This window comes from Lytechinus pictus, chromosome 2 (genome assembly GCF_037042905.1).
Source record: "Lytechinus pictus isolate F3 Inbred chromosome 2, Lp3.0, whole genome shotgun sequence".
In the NCBI taxonomy this organism is placed as follows: Eukaryota; Metazoa; Echinodermata; class Echinoidea; order Temnopleuroida; family Toxopneustidae; genus Lytechinus; species Lytechinus pictus.
In genome coordinates, this window is record NC_087246.1 from 33,919,246 (window position 1) to 33,941,661 (window position 22,416).

General features: G+C 38.3%; 3 protein-coding genes across 3 annotated transcripts; all 3 read right to left on the reverse strand.

Annotated features, from left to right (window-relative positions):
• Positions 1-3,273: 3,273 nt before the first annotated feature.
• Positions 3,274-5,069, reverse strand: LOC135153216 (uncharacterized). Its single transcript, XM_064095610.1, has 3 exons — positions 5,015-5,069; positions 4,112-4,482; positions 3,274-3,609 (listed from the first exon to the last, which is right to left on the reverse strand). The coding sequence occupies exons 1-3, from the start codon at positions 5,067-5,069 to the stop codon at positions 3,274-3,276; spliced, it is 762 nt and encodes a 253-aa protein (XP_063951680.1).
• Positions 5,070-5,103: 34 nt separating this feature from the next.
• LOC135153217 (histone-lysine N-methyltransferase, H3 lysine-79 specific-like) lies at positions 5,104-5,616 on the reverse strand. The gene has a single exon (XM_064095611.1). The coding sequence runs from the start codon at positions 5,614-5,616 to the stop codon at positions 5,104-5,106; it is 513 nt and encodes a 170-aa protein (XP_063951681.1).
• Positions 5,617-19,912: 14,296 nt separating this feature from the next.
• LOC129281119 (glutamic acid-rich protein-like) lies at positions 19,913-22,110 on the reverse strand. The gene is made up of 3 exons (XM_064095612.1): positions 21,745-22,110; positions 20,853-21,242; positions 19,913-20,338 (listed from the first exon to the last, which is right to left on the reverse strand). The coding sequence occupies exons 1-3, from the start codon at positions 22,108-22,110 to the stop codon at positions 19,913-19,915; spliced, it is 1,182 nt and encodes a 393-aa protein (XP_063951682.1).
• Between the last annotated feature and the right edge of the window lie 306 nt (positions 22,111-22,416).

The window sequence follows — 22,416 nt, forward strand, 5'->3', positions numbered from 1 at the left end:
GTTGGACAGGACGTTCGGTAGACGGTGCCCAGTGTACGCGATGATGAACAGTGATGGCTGGTATGGAGTACTGAGTACGCGATGCATGATGACAAGACAGAGTACTGAGTACGCGATGCACGATGGCAAGTACAGAGTACCGAGTATGCGATGCATGACGAACAGTACAGGGTGTGGCAGGCGTATCGGCAAGTGAAGACCGGCGAGCGAGATGAGTGTGGTGCAACTGAACTTGATTCATCCATCAAGACGTTCCTTATTCAGGATTGTCAATTGTTCTGCTGGATTGGTGACAATCCTTATTCACGGTATTTTAGACTTCCTTCTGCCGACTGCTGTAACTGTTGGCGACGTTCCTTATTCAGGATTGTCACTTGTCGAACCTCTCATTTCTGCTGCCGTCCAATATACTTTGTTTGAGCTTGCCCTCTCGATACTTCCAACGCCAGCCGATTTCGTCGTAGGGAAGGGGGGTCATATTCTTCCATGCACTATACAATAAAATCTACATCCACATTCTCATTTCAATCGACTTCTCTGACTTAAAAACAGTCTACACCATTTTCAGAGACACATCATAAAATAACATCTGAATATTAATCTTACAACTACATAAAAATATTCATCTCGTCATTCAGGCTTCAAGCCTAAAATTTCTATAAAGAACTTCGAAATTCCAGTTCTGGCAAATTTAATTAAAAATTCCTTTTTATAGAGAAAGGGGGATATTATGTAACCTTAAGAAGTTTAAAAGAAATATTCCTCTCACTATTCTTGCCAAGGTCAAACGCTTGGACTATCAACTGTAAGAATGGACTAAAGAACAAACTCAACTGTCTTGGGGTTCCCTCTGAACAAATACTCTCTAAGATGCAAAGTGAAGAAATTTTCACCCCCTGCCCCTTTTATACCCCTAGCTATCGGCCCCTATCGCCTGACAAAAACTTGACTTGCCCGCTTACGTGATTGGCCAAAAGTTTGTGACGTCATCACCCACGAAATACAGACTGAACCATTTCCGGTAGGGAATAATCACTTCTAGTGACTAAAATAGGATCAATTTATCATAATAGGGAAAAATAGAGCATCAAGATCCTCACTTCAAAGACATTTACAAGGTAAGTGACAATTTATCGAGAAAACTCGCTCCGTGCATCGCCGTGCACGCCATTAACCTAACCTTGTCCCACGTACTAAATCCTATGTATTGCTGTGGTTCTAAGAATAGCACAATTCGCCTCTGTTACTATGCTCATTGACTGCTGTAGTAAACACACTCAGCTGATTTTACTACGTTCATTCAAGATTCAAAACAAACAACAGCTGTGAGTGGTGGCATTGTATTAAAGTGAAATTTTGAGAAGATTTTGTATAATTAATTCTGGCTGGAGGTAAGCACAGATCTAAATAGAAAATATTAAAAGAAAATTTTGAAAATTTTTTTGGGTATTCTTCACACTGCCCCCCTCTTACTAAATCGCTGTCCCAGCGATTCAATTTAAAACACTTACTAGGCCCTATTCCAAAATATACAAACTTTAACAGATTCAATCGAATTAATTTCTTGAAACATTCAGATCTAAGAATGGAATACACAGTATCAATACAATTAAAATCGTTTCATCACTTCTTCAACAAATCATCTTACACTTTCATTCACATGTATATACAAGGTAATAAGATGATCGCATCAACTCGGCTTCATCAGTCTCTTCGCATGTCATAATAGTTGGCTAGTAATGATAGACCATTCGATGTCAAAATATGCTTGTAGAAAATTTGTACTCAAATTGTCAAATTAAAAGCTACTTCTGTTCATCGAAATGGTATACTGTCTTCTTTTCTTCATGTACCCTCCTCTCCCCGTAGGCTGTTACATAAGTAGTTGTGTACACCTCCACTTTATTTACTTGTATGTATCCTATCCGTGGCTTTTTCACCTTCAAGGTTATATCCACGTCCTCCTCAGTGGTTACCCTGAGTTCTCTCTTATGTGACGTGGAGTCCTCAGCCACCCCCTGACTAGATTCTCCTTGATGCATGGGGTCCTCTTCCTCCTCCTCAGGTTCTTCATCCCCAGAGTCCCCTGACTCTTCCTCCGAGCTCTCCTCTTCCTCTGCATGGAGGTCAAGTGCGTCCCTATTGTCTTTTTCTGTTTCCCCTGACTGTTCTTCCGTCTTCCTCCTCCTCCACAGGTACTTCCTCGAGCTTCTTCTCCTTCCTGTCCTCCTGTACCTCATCTTTCTTCTTTTCCTTCCTGTCCTCTCCTTCACGCTTTCTTTCCTTCCTGTCATCTTTATCTTCCTTCCTTTCCTTGCTCTCCCTTTCTGTCTTCTTTTCTTCCTCCCACTTGTCCCTTCTCCTCTCTCCTTCACGCTTCCTCAGATGTCCCGTCGTCGCCGCAGTGTAGTTTATATACTTCGCCTCTTGTTTTCTACTATTGTGCATCCTCCCAAAATGCCTGGTCATCTCCGACCTCCCCTCTGTCTCATATGAGCAATACGTGCATCTGAGGGTCATGGTGGCCTCGTGCTCCTGCATGTGTTGCTGGTACTTGTACCCCTTGATACTCTTTTTACAAATGTGACAGTACAAATAAGGCATAAGGTAGTTGTCATAAGTGCTTGTTAATCGTCAGACCTTATGAGCTTAATATTTATATCTATTTGGCATCACCCTTTTCCTAGTAGGGTTTCTCCTTCCTGGATCAGACGTCAACCAATTTTTCAGTTTAGGACCAGTGTAGACTTTCAAGCGGTCAATGTGAATCACTTTGGGCTTACACCAGGGGTGTGAGCGTTCAGATTTTTTTTTTTTTCAGCTTATTTTTGGCCTTCCTCTGTACAAAAAGTATGGGAGCTCTTTCTATTTCAGACTTTTTCAACACTTCAGCTTTTTTCAGATCTTTTTATTTGTAACCACTCACACCCCTGGCTTACACGTATCTGATTGCTGTATGCGGTACACAACATCTGACAATCTTTCAATAACCATATATGGGCCACTCCATTTATACCGTCCATCAACTTTGGACACAACCTTCTTCTGCGCAGTACTCCATGCAGCCAAACCCAATCACCCTCAGCAAATCTTCTTGGGAAAGTATTACGATCATAAGATATAGCCTGCTTTTCAGCAGCTAACTCAAGTTTCTCTCTAGCCATTTCATGTGCATCTCTAATTCTATCTCGAAGTTGCTCGGAATAATCCATTTCTCTCTTTCTTCCTGTCCTCCTGTACCTCATCTTTCTTCTTTTCCTTCCTGTCCTCTCTTTAACGCTTTCTTTCCTTCCTGTCATCTTTATCTTCCTTCCTTTCCTTGCTCTCCCTTTCTGTCTTCTTTTCTTCCTCCCACTTGTGCCTTCTCCTCTCTCCTTCATGCTTCCTCAGATGCCCCGTCGTCGCCGCAGTGTAGTTGATATACTTCGCCTCTTGTTTTCTACTATTGTGCATCCTCCCGAAATGCCTGGTCATCTCCGACCTCCCCTCTGTCTCATATGAGCAATATGTGCATCTGAGGGTCATGGTGGCCTCGTGCTCCTGCATGTGTTGCTGGTACTTGTACCCCTTGATACTCTTTTTACAAATGTGACAGTACAAATGAGACATCTGCAGTGAAGAAAAGAAAACACAGGTAGTTGTAATAAGTGCAGGTTAACCGTTAGACCTTATGAGCTTAATCTTTGTATCTTTTTGGCATCACCCTTTTCCTAGCAGGGTTTCTCCTTCCTGGATTAGACATCAACCAATTTTTCAGTTCAGGACCAGTGTAGGCTTTCAAGCGGTCAATGTGAATCACTTTGGGCTTACACGTAGCTGATTGCTGTATGCGGTACATAACATCTGACTATCTATCAATAAACATATATGGCCCACTCCATTTATACTGTACATCAACTTTGGACACACCCTTCTTCTGCGCTGTACTCCATGCAGCCAAACCCAATCACCCTCAGCAAATCTTCTTGGGAAAGTATTACGATCATAAGATATAGCCTGCTTTTCAGCAGCTAACTCAAGTTTCTCTCTAGCCATTTCATGTGCATCTCTAATTCTATCTCGAAGTTGCTCGGAATAATCCATTTCTCTCTTTCTTCCTGTCCTCCTGTACCTCATCTTTCTTCTTTTCCTTCCTGTCCTCTCCTTCACGCTTTCTTTCCTTCCTGTCATCTTTATCTTCTTTCCTTTCCTTGCTCTCCCTTTCTGTCTTCTTTTCTTCCTCCCACTTGTCCCTTCTCCTCTCTCCTTCACGCTTCCTCAGATGTCCCGTCGTCGCTGCAGTGTAGTTTATATACTTCGCCTCTTGTTTTCTACTATTGTGCATCCTCCCGAAATGCCTGGTCATCTCCGACCTCCCCTCTGTCTCATATGAGCAATATGTGCATCTGAGGGTCATGGTGGCCTCGTGCTCCTGCATGTGTTGCTGGTACTTGTACCCCTTGAAACTCTTTTTACAAATGTGACAGTACAAATAAGGCAAATCTGCAGTGAAGAAAAGAAAACACAGGTAGTTGTAATAAATAGATGCAGGTTAACCGTTAGTCCTTATGAGCTTAATCTTTATATCTATTTGGCATCACCCTTTTCCTAGCAGGGTTTCTCCTTCCTTGATTAGACATCAACCAAATTTTCAGTATAGGACCAGTGTAGGCTTTCAAGCGGTCAATGTGAATCACTTTGGGCTTACACCAGGGGTGTGAGGGTTCAGATTTTTTTTTTTTTTCAGCTTATTTTTGGCCTTCCTCTGTACAAAAAGTATGGGAGCTCTTTCTATTTCAGACTTTTTCAACACTTCAGCTTTTTTCAGATCTTTTTATTTGTAACCACTCACACCCCTGGCTTACACGTATCTGATTGCTGTATGCGGTACACAACATCTGACTATCTATCATTAAACATATATGGGCCACTCCATTTATACCGTCCATCAACTGTGGACACACCCTTCTTCTGCGCTGTACTCCATGCAGCCAAACCCAATCACCCTCAGCAAATCTTCTTGGGAAAGTATTACGATCATAAGATAAAGCCTGCTTTTCAGCAGCTAACTCAAGTTTCTCTCTAGCCATTTCATGTGCATCTCTAATTCTATCTCGAAGTTGCTCAGAAATAATCCGTTTCTTTCTTCCTGTCCTTCTCCTCTACCTCCTCTTTCTTCTTTTCCTTCCTGTCCTCTCCTTCACGCTTTCTTTCCTTCCTGTCATCTTTATCTTCCTTCCTTTCCTTGCTCTCCCTTTCTGTCTTCTTTTCTTCCTCCCACTTATCCCTTCTCTCTCCTTCACGCTTCCTCAGATGTCCCGTCGTTGCTGCAGTGTAGTTTATATACTTCGCCTCTTGTTTTCTACTATTGTGCATCCTCCCAAAATGCCTGGTCATCTTCGACCTCCCCTCTGTCTCATATGAGCAATATGTGCATCTGAGGGTCATGGTGGCCTCGTGCTCCTGCATGTGTTGCTGGTACTTTGTACCCCTTGATACTCTTTTTACAAATGTGACAGTACAAATAAGGTAGAGACTATATTGGCGTCGATCCGGCAGGTCATTAATATTCATGAGCTTGGAGATCTCGTTCGACCGCTGACGTTGCTCATTAATATTAATATTACGGTAACACATTGGGAATCGCGGGTGCGCCTCACCGCTTTACTGTATGTCGAGTGCAGTAACAAAATATTTTCAATCCCCATTTATATCAATGTGCATAAAATAGGCGTCGATTCAGCATCTTTGGCGCTAATCCGGCAGTTTTTATGAAATAAACCAAAATAATGACAATGAACCCAAATCAATGTGTTGGTTTGTCCAACTTGATGGAGCAGACAGCATATGGAGCTAGTAAAGCAGAAATCATTAGAGGAAAACGATTCACAACTTGTGTATTTTCAATATTCCCCATTTATATCAATGTACATAAAATAGGCGTCGATTCAGCATCTTTGGCGCTAATCCGGCAGTTTTTATGTAATAAACCAAAATAATGACAATGAACCCAAATCAAAGTGTTGGTTTGTCCAACTTGATGGAACAGACAGCACGGAGCTAGTAAAGTAGAAATCATTAGAAGAAAAAGATTCACAACTTGTTTTTTTTCAATTCCCCATTAATATCAATGTGCATAAAATAGGCGTCGATTCAGCATCTTTGGCGCTAATCCGGCAGTTTTTATGAAATAAACCAAAATAATGACAATGAACCCAAATCAATGTGTTGGTTTGTCCAACTTGATGGAGCAGACAGCATATGGAGCTAGTAAAGTAGAAATCATTAGAGGAAAACGATTCACAACTTGTGTATTTTCAATATTCCCCATTTATATCAATGTACATAAAATAGGCGTCGATTCAGCATCTTTGGCGCTAATCCGGCAGTTTTTATGGAATAAACCAAAATGATGACAATGAACCCAAATCAATGTGTTGGTTTGTCCAACTTGATGGATAAGACAGCATGGAGCTAGTAAAGTAGAACTCATTAGAGGAAAAAGATTCACAACTTGTATAATTTCAATCCCCATTTATATCAATGTGCATAAAATAGGCGTCGATTCAGCATCTTTGGCGCTAATCCGGCAGTTTTTATGTAATAAACCAAAATAATGACAATGAACCCAAATCAATGTGTTGGTTTGTCCAACTTGATGGAACAGACAGCACGGAGCTAGTAAAGTAGAACTCATTAGAGGAAAAAGATTCACAACTTGTATAATTTCAATCCCCATTTATATCAATGTGCATAAAATAGGCGTCGATTCAGCATCTTTGGCGCTAATCCGGCAGTTTTTATGTAATTAACCAAAATAATGACAATGAACCCAATTCAAAGTGATTGCAAATTAACAAGGTTAACATTTTTCTTTTCTCAAAATATCACAACCCCTACAAGGAAAAAATCAAATCCAACAGACATTTTCCCGCAAAATAACAACGTCATACCCGGGGAAGGGGGGGGGTTGGGGCCCGTTACATTGACGAGTGGATACCATGCGCGACCAAAATACACGTAAAAAGGATGTCTTTTTCAAGATACGTGACGTGATAAGGGTGTAAAAAACACTAAAATAATGAAAAAAGGGTATCTATCTCGTTAGGAAAGTTACGTCGTGTTTAGGGTCAAATTTGCGGGGATGATAAAAATTAAAATGTTTCATAAAAGATGTCCTTTTCCCCAAAACATTATGTGTTTAGAGTCCGATTTGCTCGAGGTGTGGGGCCGGTGTGTAAAGGTAAAACCGACCACCGAATAAAATATCGCTGTACTTGTTATTAAGGGGTTCATTTCAGGGATTACTTCCCAAGAGTATCGTTTTATTTCCAATAATTGTTTAGGGTAGGGTTTCACACGTCAATACTTGTTAAGGGGTGCATTTTCAGAATGGTATCCACTCGTCAATGGAAGTGCCCCCCCCCCCCCCCGGACGTCATTCCATTTGAAGACGAGGGAGGAGGGGGACAGCCAGGAGTTGAGGACGGCGAAGAAATAGAAGAGGGAGAAAAGAAATCTTAACTAGAAGGGGAAAAATAGAATGAAAGAGAAAGAAAAATAATAAGGAATGAGAGGAAGGAGAAAGAAACAAGTGGAATGCCTCTGGCCGTCTCACCTGCATCACGCGATTCAATATAGCAGCAGTGCTGATTTTGAAAACTACTATAACTCGCACAAGATGTTCAGTGATACTTGGCTACTCTTATTTCCTCGTTTTATAAACTAGACTAATACACTTATAGAGATATGATGGTAATTCAACAAATACCCCCAATTTGTCCAAAGTTCATTGACCCTAAATGACCTTTGACCTTGATCATGTGACCTGAAACTTGCACAGGATGTTCAGTAATACTTGATTACTATTATGTCCAAGTTTCATGAATCAGATCCATAAACTTTTAAAGTTATGATGGTAATTCAACAGATATCCCCAATTCGGCCAAAGTTCATTGACCCTAAATGACCTTTGACCTTGGTCATGTGACGTGAAACTCATGCAGGATGTTCAGTGATACTTGATTAACCTCATGTATAAGTTTCATGAACTAGGTCCATATACTTTCTAAGTTATGCTGTCATTTCAAAAACTTAACCTCGGGTTAAGATTTGGTGTTGAAGCCGCCGTCGCCGGAAAAGCGGCGCCTATAGTCTCACTCTGCTATGCAGGTGAGACAATAAAAAGGAAACGAAAACATGTGGAGATGATAATTAATTTGAAGCTAACACTGCAGTGCTAAATGTGAACAAAATAACTTGGTCCAAAACACATCACATAAACTCACAATACCATATCACATATTCATCTACCACTACAGGATGCATACCACTGAGACACGGGGGGGGGGGGGGGGGGGGGGACAATTTGAGTTTATCAACATTTGAAAACACAGAACACAATGAAAACATATATTGTATTTACACACCTGAAACAGTGATTCAACATCATGTTTCATTTATTCATTTCATTCTTCAGCATCTTGAGAGTTTAACATAATTTATCTTATAATCACTTGCATCTTCATGAAAAATGAGAGAATATTTTAGCTCAGTTTTCACACATATTTCTCTAAGGGTAAATAATGTCTAATTTACACTGCTCTTTGTACAGTCTCCCACCCTGACAGTTGCCTGCACGACAATGCTGGTGATTCACACTTTGATAGGTTGGAGATGATTGTGTATAAATGATAGTACATAGAATTTTGATCTCTGTTTTTTTATCGCTGTCAAATTAGTTAAATATCAAACTTGGCAATTGGTCCCCACTAACCCATTGAATTCAACCTAGAAAGAAGAAATTTCACAGCAGTTTAGTCAAATACATTTGTACTAGTAAAAATGTCTTTATCATCTAAAATTTTGTAGGATTTACCATAACTGTACACTATCCTCAACAGTTGGATCCTTATCATCTGATTTGTACATGTACAAGCAATGGGTCCACCATGTTTACACATTTGGTAGTATTTCTATTGTATACCCAGTGGTCACTTTGAGGGAATGTATGGTAAGAGTACAAAAGCTTTCATCTACTGGGTGGGCGTTTCATAAGGCTGTTCAAAAGATACAATTGACTTTACAAATGACAGTGAAAGCTCTTGTGCAACCAGTATGATAAATGAGAATAATAGTACCAAAGAAAATACCCCCAGTTGTTCTTAAAGTAATTTGTAACTTACCAATAGTTTTGTGAGCCTCCCCGTCCATATTTCTCTCCTGGGCATGGAGTAGCAAATTAAAGTGCTCAATCATTTATTTATGACACCGCCACACTGGTGTTAATGCGGATTAAGCATTTGTAAGTAATACTTTCCCCTTAAATTGATCAAATTTGTGTTACCATGGCAAGCGATAAAAAATCTTAAAAGACCCACTCATTAATACTGTAAGTTGGAAAAATCATCACTTATACATTTTCAAGTTTCTTCATATTATATCCGTGTAATGCTTTACTTTCATCATAATTATTCTTCTTTCCTTTATTTGCTGCTACAGATATTCTTACAGAATCAAGAACGTGTGATTTTAAACTCGTCCAACATTTTCTTATCACATGTTTACATTTAATAAATTACAAGCCAATCTGAAAGACTACTGGAATGACTATTTTTATTATGTGTTTTAGTTCTACAGTATTCACTCAGTGAAATGAATGTGTGGCTACACAGCAAATAAAGAAATCAGATAACGTACATTTTACTTCAAATTATGCCAGAAAATGTAGTATTCATATTAATCACATGATGGAAAAATCCTACAAAGTTAACAGACATGTTTTAACTGGAATTATTTCAGAATAAGAAGAGCTTCATTGACACTAAAGATAAAACAATTTTGCAGTTTATTGACCACTTTACCAATTTGAGATTCCCATCACACTTTTCAAACATTTAAACTTTGTCATTATTCATGAAATTTTGTTAAAATTTTCAATAATCTGTTTCTCTGATTTTTTTGGTTTCCTTCAAAGTAATTTACAAGGGTTGGATTGCCCTTTAAACAATAATTCACTCGCCCTCTACCTTTAACCTCATATGATCAGAACTGTAGCCAAAGGTCAATAAAAATGCCTTCACTCATTCTTAAGCATTACTACATTAATGCAATATTTGACCAAAGTGTAATGGAATCTATTCATACCATCATTCTCCAAGTAATCATGGAAAGAATAAGTGGGACAAACAGATGGACTGACAAACAAAATGCCCCCAGCAGGCCATCGCCTTTGTTGGCCGACGCATACAACATACTAGATTACATCATAAATTGTCTTAAAGAAGACCTTAACAGCGTAATTTCAAGGATTTAGAACAGTGCTCCAAAATTGGTATACCTATAAATAGTATATGGAAGCAAAGCCATGGCCTGTATTAAAGATCATTCAATTTAGTTTATGAGAAAAATGTATTGTAACCAAATTCTCTCCAAGATAATCTGAACTCATCTTGGAGGCGTTTCACAAAGAGTGTTGGACTAAAATTGGTACTTGAATTCCCATTTGCATGTACAATATAACGCATCAGCTCATTGGTCAGATTATGCACAGGGTGAGTGTGCTACCAAGTATCCATCAATGACACAAAGCGTTAAACAACATGTGCACGTTTGCGTCTAAGTTTGACTTTCAGTCACACTTAAATCTTTGTGTAACACCACTCTGGTGATATATGAATTACACAAACGTTTTCATTAAAAAATCAAATCTCCAGGATTGTTAAGACATCGCCATTAATTTTGAGGGTAAATAAAGAGCATTTTCTGGAAATAAAAAGCTCCATAATTCATTCAATTGTGCTCAAAATCATAAATAGAATTGTTTGCTTCACAATATGCATGGATGTCAAGGCATATAATTAAAAAAATGGAAATGTCATTATAGGTTTATAGATGCATTCTGTCTGTTCTGTTCGTATCACAATGAATCCATTTGCGATACATTTACATGCATTCATTGGAAACTGGAGTGGATTGGTCATTAGTACTTTTTCTTCACCTATATCATGAAAAGCAATGTCTCTGAGCACGACATTTAGGTAATTCTAACCAAACCAACATATTTCTCATTATTATGAAGCAGTAATAGGCTAATGAAGAAAAAGATTGAAATTACTTCCATGCGATGTGTATCAAACTAAATAATTACGGAGGGTTGACCAAAATGGCCTCTCATCCTGTGTATATCATAATCGTATAAATGTCATATCCGTGGCTAAAACCTTACAGGTATATAGCATAGTAAACAAAGTGTTGGCTGAGTTACAACCCCCTTATCATGGACAAACAAATGACATAAAAGAAAGTAAATTATATCCATGCAATATGCAGGGAAATAATTAATTACAGGGGGTTAACCAGAATGGCCTCTCGTCCTGTTTAATGTCACTCTATTCATACTGTGCCCTGCAAATGGGGCACTCATAGTCTCCTTCTGGTGGCTTGGTTAAAGCGACGCACTGCAGATGCATCCACCTCCCACAAACATCACACTGGGTCCATGTATTAAACTTCTTTTGCACATTTCCTTTCGCACCTTTTCCAAGACACTCAAGCATGTCACAGACCTTTCTTTGATTTACTGGTGCCACTGCGTGGCTCAGGAGAGCATTCCACACATATATGCGCATTGCTGCAGCATAATGTCCAACAGTAGGAGGATCTATTCCTTGTACCACAGCTAGTGCATTCTAGAAGAGAATGAATTAAAATATATTCCACATTAAAGTCATTGTTAGATCTTATTACATATATTGACCTTAAAGATAAACTTTATTCTATTAATGAAATTTCATTACAAAATAAACTGGTTCAGGGCACTCACTAAATGTTAATTATACACTGCATTTTGTCTGCCTCTCCAATATTCCTCCCAGGCCCCTACAGCTCCACCTTTTTGTCAAGATCCATTAGACGGCCAACCTCAGCACCCATCAATATCCATGAGCAAAAATGGAAAATTGATTTTGTAAGATAATTCAAAGGAGTACCCTGCATCTACTCAGGGTACTGAAAACAATGGGCAATAAATCATTAAATGCCTAATAATAGTTGCAACAAATGTGCATTAAATCAAAGCATCATAATGAAAGTGATAAGCCAAGGCTCCACATTAACTTTTTTTGGTGGTGGCCCGTTCGGGCCACCAAAACCATCAAATAATTTTTTTTGGTGGCCCGATATTAAAGTTTGGTGGCCCGAAAAATATAAAGAAAAACATTAAAAATGAATAAAACAAACTTCTGAATTTATTCTGCAGCCACTACCACTAAGTTCCTTTCACTTTATACATCTTAGTGTAGTAGGTTTCACGGTACACCATGTATCTTTCTTGGGCATATGTTGGTCCTGAAAAGGACCACCCAATCTCGACGTTTCGACAAGTGTGTTCTTGTCGTCCTCCTGAGGAGGAAGAAGCCATTACATATATTTTCAACAGCTGTGGCAACAGTCTATTCTGACTGGAATATAATTAAAAGCCAAGCATATAATTTTCACTTACCTTTTGGGAATGGCACATTTCTATTTTTATATCCTTTAGTTTGTATTATTTTATTTTCAGTAGAAACATATTTTTTAATCAGGCATATTCAATGGGAAGGGGTATAAATGGTTTAACCACTGTCAAAAAAAAATGAAAGAAAAAAAAAGAAAACGGAAAAAACTATATTGGAAAAAAAGTGTGAGAAAAGTCCTTCCCTATATTTGCCAAAATGTTGGGAAAAAAAATCACATTTCATATCAATGAAATGCCTTCCCAAAGTATTTACTTTCTCAAGAGTGGTTTAAGAAGTCATTTATAAACAAGAAAGAAAGAAACTGTCTGTTTGTTTAAGGCTAGAAAATACACAGCTTCGAAAGAAACCAAGTATCAACATACATACAAATGCACACGTGGGACTGTGATGTACTTGCCTATGTGTTTTTATGTGTATTAATTCATGTGGAAATCGGTCTTTTTTAGTCAAAAGAGAGGTCATAATTCCTCTTCTTAATACTTGCAAATAATCAGGGTACACCAGATTTTCGTAATATAGACTGTAGAATTTCATTTCATTGGTGTAAAAGGTGACTTTGACTTAGATTTTCAAAGTTCTGTGGAAGATTTCTCAGCAGCAACATTTTTTATCGCAGCTCCTCGAGTCTGAATAGGCTGAGCTGGATCTAGAGCACAGCTGTATGCAGTGGCTTCATGCAAAGCTCACGCCAGCCGGCCGGCGCGGCTGGCTGGATAATAGCTACTGTATGCTATAGCTGTAGGCCTAATATGCAAACTGTGTGTGTGTGTATTTGTGTGTAGATCAACAAAAAAGGCGCATGACGAACTGGCTTGCAATTTGAGCTGTAGAAAGTTGATAAATGCGTGCAAAATTGGGAGAAAAATTGCGCTACTTTGAAAATTATTGGTTGCCCGATTCGGGCCACCAAAACTTAACATTTTATCAATAATGGTTGCCCGAGGTGAATTTTTGGTGGCCCCGGGCCACCGGGCCACCGCTAATGTCGAGCCCTGGATAAGCACAAGAAGTATGATTGCAATGATATCCGATGCTTAGGTTGGCCTTCAAATGATCTGAAAGAGGTGGGCCTAATGCCATTGGCGTAATGACATCTGTCCGTGCTGCATTTCATCTTGTAAGTTTATTTAAAGGACAAGTCCACCCCAACAAAAACTTGATTTGAATAAAAAGCGAAAAATTCAACAACCATAACACTGAAAATTTCATCAAAATTGGATGTAAAATAAGTTATGGCCTTTAAAGTTTCGCTTCATTTCACAAAACAGTTATATGCAAAATTGCATATCTCGGTCAGTATGCAAATGAGGAACTGATGACATCACTCTCTCACTATTTCTTTTGTATTTTATTATATGAAATATTTTTATTTTTCTCATCATTGTCATGTGAAATGAAGTTTCATTCCTCCCTGAACACGTGGAATTCCATTATTTTAACATTTTGTGCTTCAGGCAAGGAGGTCGAAATCGTCACATTCGTAAAAATTGAAATATTGTATAATTCAAACAATAAAAAACAAAAGAAATAATGAGTGAGTGACATCATCGACTCTCTCATTGGGATGTAACTGGCTCGTTCATATAACTATTTTGTTAAAACTAAGCGAAACATTGAAATGTCATAACTTTCTAATTTTACATCCGATTTTGATTAAATTTTAAGCATTGTTCTTGTCTGATTTTTCTCTATTGATTCAAATCAACATTTTTCTGAGGTGGACTTGACCTTTAATTTTCTATGATTCCTTTACTTATATCCAGATAATTCTGGATCATCATGTGTCACTACAAGATTAAGATATCACTGACCTAGCTATGATGCATATATGCACTAGGTCTCATGAAACTGAAATTCACAAGACTACATATCCCATCGCCCAATGACCTGTGACCTATGAACTTTAACCCCAAAATCTAAACAAGATTATTTATTCATGGTGATTCATTCTTGTGGTTTACTTATCATATATGAAAGCTAGATAATGTACATGAAATGAAAAGAAACAGAAATATAATTTATTTTGGGGGTATTTATATAGAAAGGGTTTGTCAGGCTCATGATATCTCCCAAGCACTTTACAAATTTATCATTATCATGGTCACAACTTAGCCATAAGAAATACACACATATTTTGTACCCATTTTGTACTTGGCATGCAGAGAGTGCCAAATGTGGAGTTGCATCGTGCTATAGTATTCTAATGTAAAGGTAAAACATTAAGCTCTCAACCTTTCGATAGAAAGTGAAGTAAATAAATGACTATACCGCAATATCTTGACATATTGCTATGGGGAAAGAAGAATTATGGAATTCAATGAAACCTAGTTTGCAACAAGTACTTGTCAGTTTGTTACAGCTGCTTAAAAAATCTACTACATGATAAAGGTTCAATATCAATTTCAGTTACGTTTTCTTCATTATAATTCAATTTACCTGACCTCTAATTGATGATTCATTAGTATATCAAATAGATTAACTTTACAAAGTATTATTCTCACCAGCATGACAAATGCCCCACAAGAATGACTATCTGTCTGCTTGGCAGATTTAAGATGCCCGATCGTCCATTCTTTGCCATGGAGGTCACCGGTTTCTATGCCTCTGTGTTGCATGTAGCTTCTGTGATTATAAACAAACAGAAAAAGATAATTCTACAAGCAGTACATTTTCATTTGGATGACATTAAGAAAAAAAGTACTGGGCAATTCCACAGGTTGGTGAAAAATTGCAAATTTAGCATTACAAATTTCAACTATTCTTTTTTTGTCCTGCAAAAACCATGAAATTTGTGGAATCATATCAAAGTAAATCTGTTACCAATCTTTAAAATCTACAAAGTCAATGGACTCATAATTTGAGCCATTTTCTTGCTAAAAGTTTGAAAAGGGCTATGATGTAACAGTGCCTGTGGGGATAAACAACCTTGGAACATGTAAGATTTAAATAAAATTTGATCTTCAATGTTCCACAAACCATGTTCCATTGTGGAAATACAAAACAAAACCAATATGCTGAAAGTTGTTAATGAAATCATTTTCATGTACAATATGAAACCTGATGCCTCAAAACCAATTAGTCACTAAATTTTTATTTTATTCTATTTTTATTTACTTCCATTTTATTACTATTATTATTTTTTTTTTTTGGGGGGTCGCTAATCTGAAACCCGAATTTCCAAGCTGTCAAATGATATATATAACACTTTCACTCAAGTTTACTAGAAATTATATAAAACTCATGCTGAAATATTATTTACAGCTGTCAATGACATCTATATGCGGACATACTTTGTAACTCCTGTGTCAAGCTGCAATGGAAATATTACAATATATTGCAAATTCATAGGCACACACATCTCACATTTCTCAGTTGTCTTTGTGCCATTGATCACCTAACATACTGCCAAACAACCTGAAAGGCATATCTTTGGGGCTAGGGATAGCAACTACTGATACAGACAATTTATATGTCATGAAAATTTTGATAATTGCTGAAATCTTCAGCAAAATTTGAAATAAATCCCAGTTCAAGGGGGGGGGGCATGACACCATAAACACCATGCAGAATCTATTACTTTAATCTTATGTTGCCTCAATTGAGAGATGAATAGGTTATTTAGGGGCATTTCACTGTATATATATATATAAACCTGAAAATGAGAAAGGCACATATCATATGTACATATATAATTATTTTCCAGGTGGAAAACCAAAACAATCGCATATATGTTTAGCAATAATCCTGATTTTTAGCCTATATTTCAGAGACAAAAGCATTGAAAGTATGCAATATAAGATTCACATATATTCAACAAGTGGAAAAAAATTATAGAAAATGATATATTTCTATAAGAAATATTTATGCATATAATTATACCTTAAATTCAGGGAATCTCAGAACTTCTTTCATAAGTATTCTCGCCGGACATCCCTTCTTCCTTGATCCCTGAAGCCTCCTCCGTCTCTTCTTTGACCTTGGATGATCACTCTAAAATTGAAATTAAATAGAATACTGTATTAATTTTCATTCCAATTCAATAATTAAAACCATTACCAATTCAATTTACAAAAAAATATGCCTATATTCATGTCACAAGCAGTGTGTTACGATGTGTCCATCATAACATAACAAACAAAATAACAAATGTCAACAGATTCCTTTGGTTGGTTCAAATATATGTACATACCTAATTAGTGTATGGCTTCAGTAGTGATGATGTTAATGCTTTAGTGTTTAAAGCTTTGTATGTTCAGCGCATGTTCAGTTATAAATTTTCCAGTCATTTTTGTGTGTTCAGCTTTTAACATTGATAAATCATGTACTCATAATTTTCATGTGCTCGATTGTCCATTATATAAACATGAATTTAGTTTGACATAATACTCTTTCAGCACCGCTTTGTTCGAATTACCCGATAGATATTTCATTTGTACATTATTAATGTTTTTGAGAACGATACATCATTCTTCGTCTTCTTCTTAATATCATTATCATTCTTTTTCTTCTTCATTGTCTGTTCTTCTCCTTCGATTATTTCCCTTCTTCCTTTTTTCTTCTCCTCCCCTCCTCTTCACCTTTCAATGATTCCTTTGTAATATTTCATTGATGCTTCTGTTTATTCTAACAATTTTTTTTCATTTATTGTTCGCTCAAAACTGCTTTTTTAACATTATATTATGTTCCACATGGCCCCAATAGCAATCAGTCTGTAAACTGTTTGGGCTTTTTAATCGTGTATAAATAAAATCAATCTTATGTTATCTAATGAATACAGTTGCAGTCACGCTCAAACTTGTGTTGATTTTAGCACATTTTAACACATTTCCCCGAGTAAACAGTTGTCAAATTATAAGCCATCTTTTTCACATCCCATATTAGTAGGCCTATACTTCTTTAAGCATACATGTAGGTCAACAAGAGCCCCTGGAGGCAGGATTTCACCCGGATTTCACAATCTTCCCATTGGGCAGAGGCGTTCATCCCACCAATGAAAATATTGAGGGGGGGGCAAACATATCGGTTCCCCCCCAATAATTCTGCATGTTCTACTGAAAACCTGTACAGAAAACCTTGCAGAATTATGAAAATGTTTTGCCAACATGTTCAATATTTTGTGTTCACACACACATTACTACCCCCACCCCCCTTAGACTTTGGACTTACCTTTAGTTCTTCCTCTCTAGCGGTTTTCTGTCTATAAGCAGCGCATTGGTTTTTATTGCGCCCATACATACAATTCATTTTGTATGTACCAACATGAACAATGATGAAAGGCACTCCATCATCTGGAATTACTGATGACGATGTCTCACCTACATCATGAAACCTCACTAGGCCTAGATGGTTTACACCTTTGAAAGAAATAAAACAGTAATTATGAAATTGCTGCCTATTTGATAAGATTGACTTGGAAGCTGTAAATCATGAACTTAAAGGTCAAGTCCAGCTTAGAAAAAGTTTATTTGAATAAATAGACAAGAATCAAACTAGAATAACGCTAAAATTTTATCACATCAAATGTAGAATGATAAAGTTATGCCATATTAAAGTTTCGCTTAATTATTTTTCAAAAAACAGTTTAATGCTCAAAAAAGTGATATGCAAATAAGAAAATCGATGTCACTCACTATTTCTTCTATTTACTGCAGCGCTTCTCAACCTTTTTTTACTCGAGGACCACTTTGACTCTCAAATTTTTTTTGAGGCCCACGTATTATGTCAATGTAGATTATTCTCTGTAACCATGGAAACTGTTATTAGATCCTAGTACAAAGATACTTGAAGGGGAAGATCGGACACTTCCACGATTTTTTGAAACGCCCGATAAATCCTTATTTAGGACGCCCATTAAGGGCGCCCACTTGAGTTGAGTAAGTAAACCCTCGCATATTATTGGCACGCGACAGTGTAAAACAATATATTTATGGGGAAAATGAGAGAAGGGAGTTTGGAGACGGCTCAAGGGTGGCGCATGGAAATAATTCCACGTTTTATTTCCAAGAAACCTCAGAAAATATATTTATCTCAAATTGAAGGGGGAAATAATTGAGAAAAAAATTGAAATGTAAAAATCATCAATTCCTTCAACCCTTCACCATTTCTCTCAATATGTTTTGTAAGGTCAAAAAAGGTTGTTAGTTACTCAACACAGTAGCCTGTAGGGCACTCTTCTCGAGCATTTCATTACATGGTCTATGTACCGGTACTGTCCGATCTTCTGCTTGTAGTATCTTTGAATAGTAGTAGATCTAGATATCTTTATTTAAGGCAAGTAGTACTAACGTAGTAGTAGTACCGTATGTGACACAGTCAATGAAAGACGACAGTTTTAACGTTACTCCCCTTTAACGTTAGGCCTAACAAAATGAAAATTCTTTAACAATCTGCTGCATGCATGCGATATTTCTGCAGAAAGTTCATAGAAAGTTCATGAAATGATAAAGTTCTTAATAGGCAAAGAGCTGCATTGTAAAGGCGGTAGAATAGTACATTTTAATCCAACCATTATAACTAACAAGTTGGGCATACCATTTTGAGGAACATCATCTAACGTTAGAGCATCCTTCTTAGCGTCAGGCCGAGGCCCCGGCTCGGTGGCATTGCCATTGTACCACTTGTAGAGATCGAGATGGAGTCCGAAGTTTGGGCTCTTCCTCTCGCCAACAAATTTACCCCTATCCACTTCATACAGTTTAATGAAATGTTCCGCTTCACCTAATGAAGAGACCCAACCATTAATATGTTGGTTTGGGTCCTCCCGAGACCATACATTCGTCCAGGAATCCTCCATGACGACAGTCGACGTGACAGAGTCTCACATGTCTCGCTCGATTCTAAATTGGCGCGCGTTTTATACGTCATGAATATTCATGTCCGTATGCTACCGGCAGTTTACTCATGAATATTAATGACCTGCCGGATCGACGCCAATATAGTCTCTACCTACAAATAAGGCAAATCTGCAGTGAAGAAAAGAAAACACAGGTAGTTGTAATCAATAGATACAGGTTAACCGTTAGTCCTTATGAGCTTAATCTTTATATCTATTTGGCATCACCCTTTTCCTAGCAGGGTTTCTCCTTCCTGGATTAGACAATTTTTCAGTTCAGGACCAGTGTAGGCTTTCAAGCAGTCAATGTGAATTTACTTTGGGCTTTAATGCAGGCTGCTGATTGCTGTATGCGGTACACAACATCTGACAATCTATCAATAAACATATATGGGCCACTTCATTTATACTGTACATCAACTTTGGACACACCCTTCTTCTGCGCTGTACTCCATGCAGCCAAACCCAATCACCCTCAGCAAATCTTCTTGGGAAAGTATTATGATCATAAGATACATGTATAGCCTGCTTTTCAGCAGCTTACTCAAGTTTCTCTCTAGCCATTTCATGTGCATCTCTAATTCTATCTCGAAGTTGCTCGGAATAATCCGTTTCTCTCTTTCTTCCTGTCCTCCTGTACCTCATCTTTCTTCTTTTCCTTCCTGTCCTCCTCTCCTTCATGCTTTCTTTCCTTCCTGTCATCTTTATCTTCCTTCCTTTCCTTGCTCTCCCTTTCTGTCTTCTTTTCTTCCTCCCACTTGTCCCTTCTCTCTCCTTCACGCTTCCTCAGATGTCCCGTCGTCGCTGCAGTGTAGTTTATATACTTCGCCTCTTGTTTCCTACTATTGTGCATCCTCCCAAAATGCCTGGTCATCTCCGACCTCCCCTCTGTCTCATATGAGCAATACGTGCATCCGAGGGTCATGGTGGCCTCGTGCTCCTGCATGTGCTGCTGGTACTTGTACCCCTTGATACTCTTTTTACAAATGTGACAGTACAAATAAGGCATCTGCAGTGAAGAAAAGAAAACACAGGTAGTTGTCATAAGTGCTTGTTAATCGTCAGACCTTATGAGCTTGATCTTTGTATCTTTTTGGCATCACCTGTTTCCTAGCAGGGTTTCTCCTTCCTGGATTAGACATCAACCAAATTTTCAGTTCAGGACCAGTGTAGGCTTTCAAGCAGTCAATGTGAATCACTTTGGGCTTTAATACAGGCTGCTGATTGCTGTATGCAGTACACAACATCTGACAATAACCACTATCAATAACCATATATGGGCCACTCCATTTATACCGTACATCAACTTTGGACACACCCTTCTTCTGCGCTGTACTCCATGCAGCCAAACCCAATCACTCTCAGCAAATCTTCTTTGGGAAAGTATTATGTCATAAGATTTAGCCTGCTTTTCAGCAGCTAACTCCAGTTTCTCTCTAGCCATTTCATGTGCATCTCTAATTCTATCTCGAAGTTGCACGGAATAATCCGTTTCTCTCTTTCTTCTTGTCCTTCTCCTCTACCTCTTTCTTCTTTTCCTTCCTGTCCTCTCCATGCTTTCTTTCCTTCCTGTCCTCTCCTTCATGCTTTCTTTCCTTCCTGTCATCTTTATCTTCCTTCCTTTCCTTGCTCTCCCTTTCTGTCTTCTTTTCTTCCTCCCACTTGTCCCTTCTCTCTCCTTCACGCTTCCTCAGATGTCCCGTCGTCGCCGCAGTGTAGTTTATATACTTCGCCTCTTGTTTTCTACTATTGTGCATTCTCCCGAAATGCCTGGTCATCTCCGACCTCCCCTCTGTCTCATATGAGCAATACGTGCATCTGAGGGTCATGGTGGCCTCGTGCTCCTGCATGTGTTGCTGGTACTTGTACCCCTTGATACTCTTTTTACAAATGTGACAGTACAAATAAGACATCTGCAGTGAAGAAAAGAAAACACAGGTAGTTGTAATAAGTGCAGGTTAACCGTTAGACCTTATGAGCTTGATCTTTGTATCTTTTTGGCATCACCCTTTTCCTAGCAGGGTTTCTCCTTCCTGGATTAGACATCAACCAATTTTTCAGTTCAGGACCAGTGTAGGCTTTCAAGCGGTCAATGTGAATCACTTTGGGCTTACACGTAGCTGATTGCTGTATGCGGTACATAACATCTGACTATCTATCAATAAACATATATGGCCCACTCCATTTATACCGTCCATCAACTTTGGACACACCCTTCTTCTGCGCTGTACTCCATGCAGCCAAACCCAATCACCCACAGCAAATCTTCTTGGGAAAGTATTACGATCATAAGATATAGCCTGCTTTTCAGCAGCTAACTCAAGTTTCTCTCTAGCCATTTCATGTGCATCTCTAATTCTATCTCGAAGTTGCTCGGAATAATCCATTTCTCTCTTTCTTCCTGTCCTCCTGTACCTCATCTTTCTTCTTTTCCTTCCTGTCCATTCCTTCACGCTTTCTTTCCTTCCTGTCATCTTTATCTTCCTTCCTTTCCTTGCTCTCCCTTTCTGTCTTCTTTTCTTCCTCCCACTTGTCCCTTCTCTCTCCTTCACGCTTCCTCAGATGTCCCGTCGTCGCTGCAGTGTAGTTTATATACTTTGCCTCTTGTTTTCTACTATTGTGCATCCTCCCAAAATGCCTGGTCATCTCCGACCTCCCCTCTGTCTCATATGAGCAATACGTGCATCTGAGGGTCATGGTGGCCTCGTGCTCCTGCATGTGCTGCTGGTACTTGTACCCCTTGATACTCTTTTTACAAATGTGACAGTACAAATAAGACATTTGCAGTGAAGAAAAGAAAACACAGGTAGTTGTAATAAATAGATGCAGGTTAACCGTTAGTCCTTATGAGCTTAATCTTTATATCTATTTGGCATCACCCTTTTCCTAGCAGGGTTTCTCCTTCCTTGATTAGACATCAACCAATTTTTCAGTTTAGGACCAGTGTAGGCTTTCAAGCGGTCAATGTGAATCACTTTGGGCTTACACCAGGGGTGTGAGGGTTCAGATTTTTTTTTTCAGCCTTTTTTTGGCCTTCCTCTGTACAAAAAGTATGGGAGCTCTTTCTATTTCAGACTCTTTCAACAC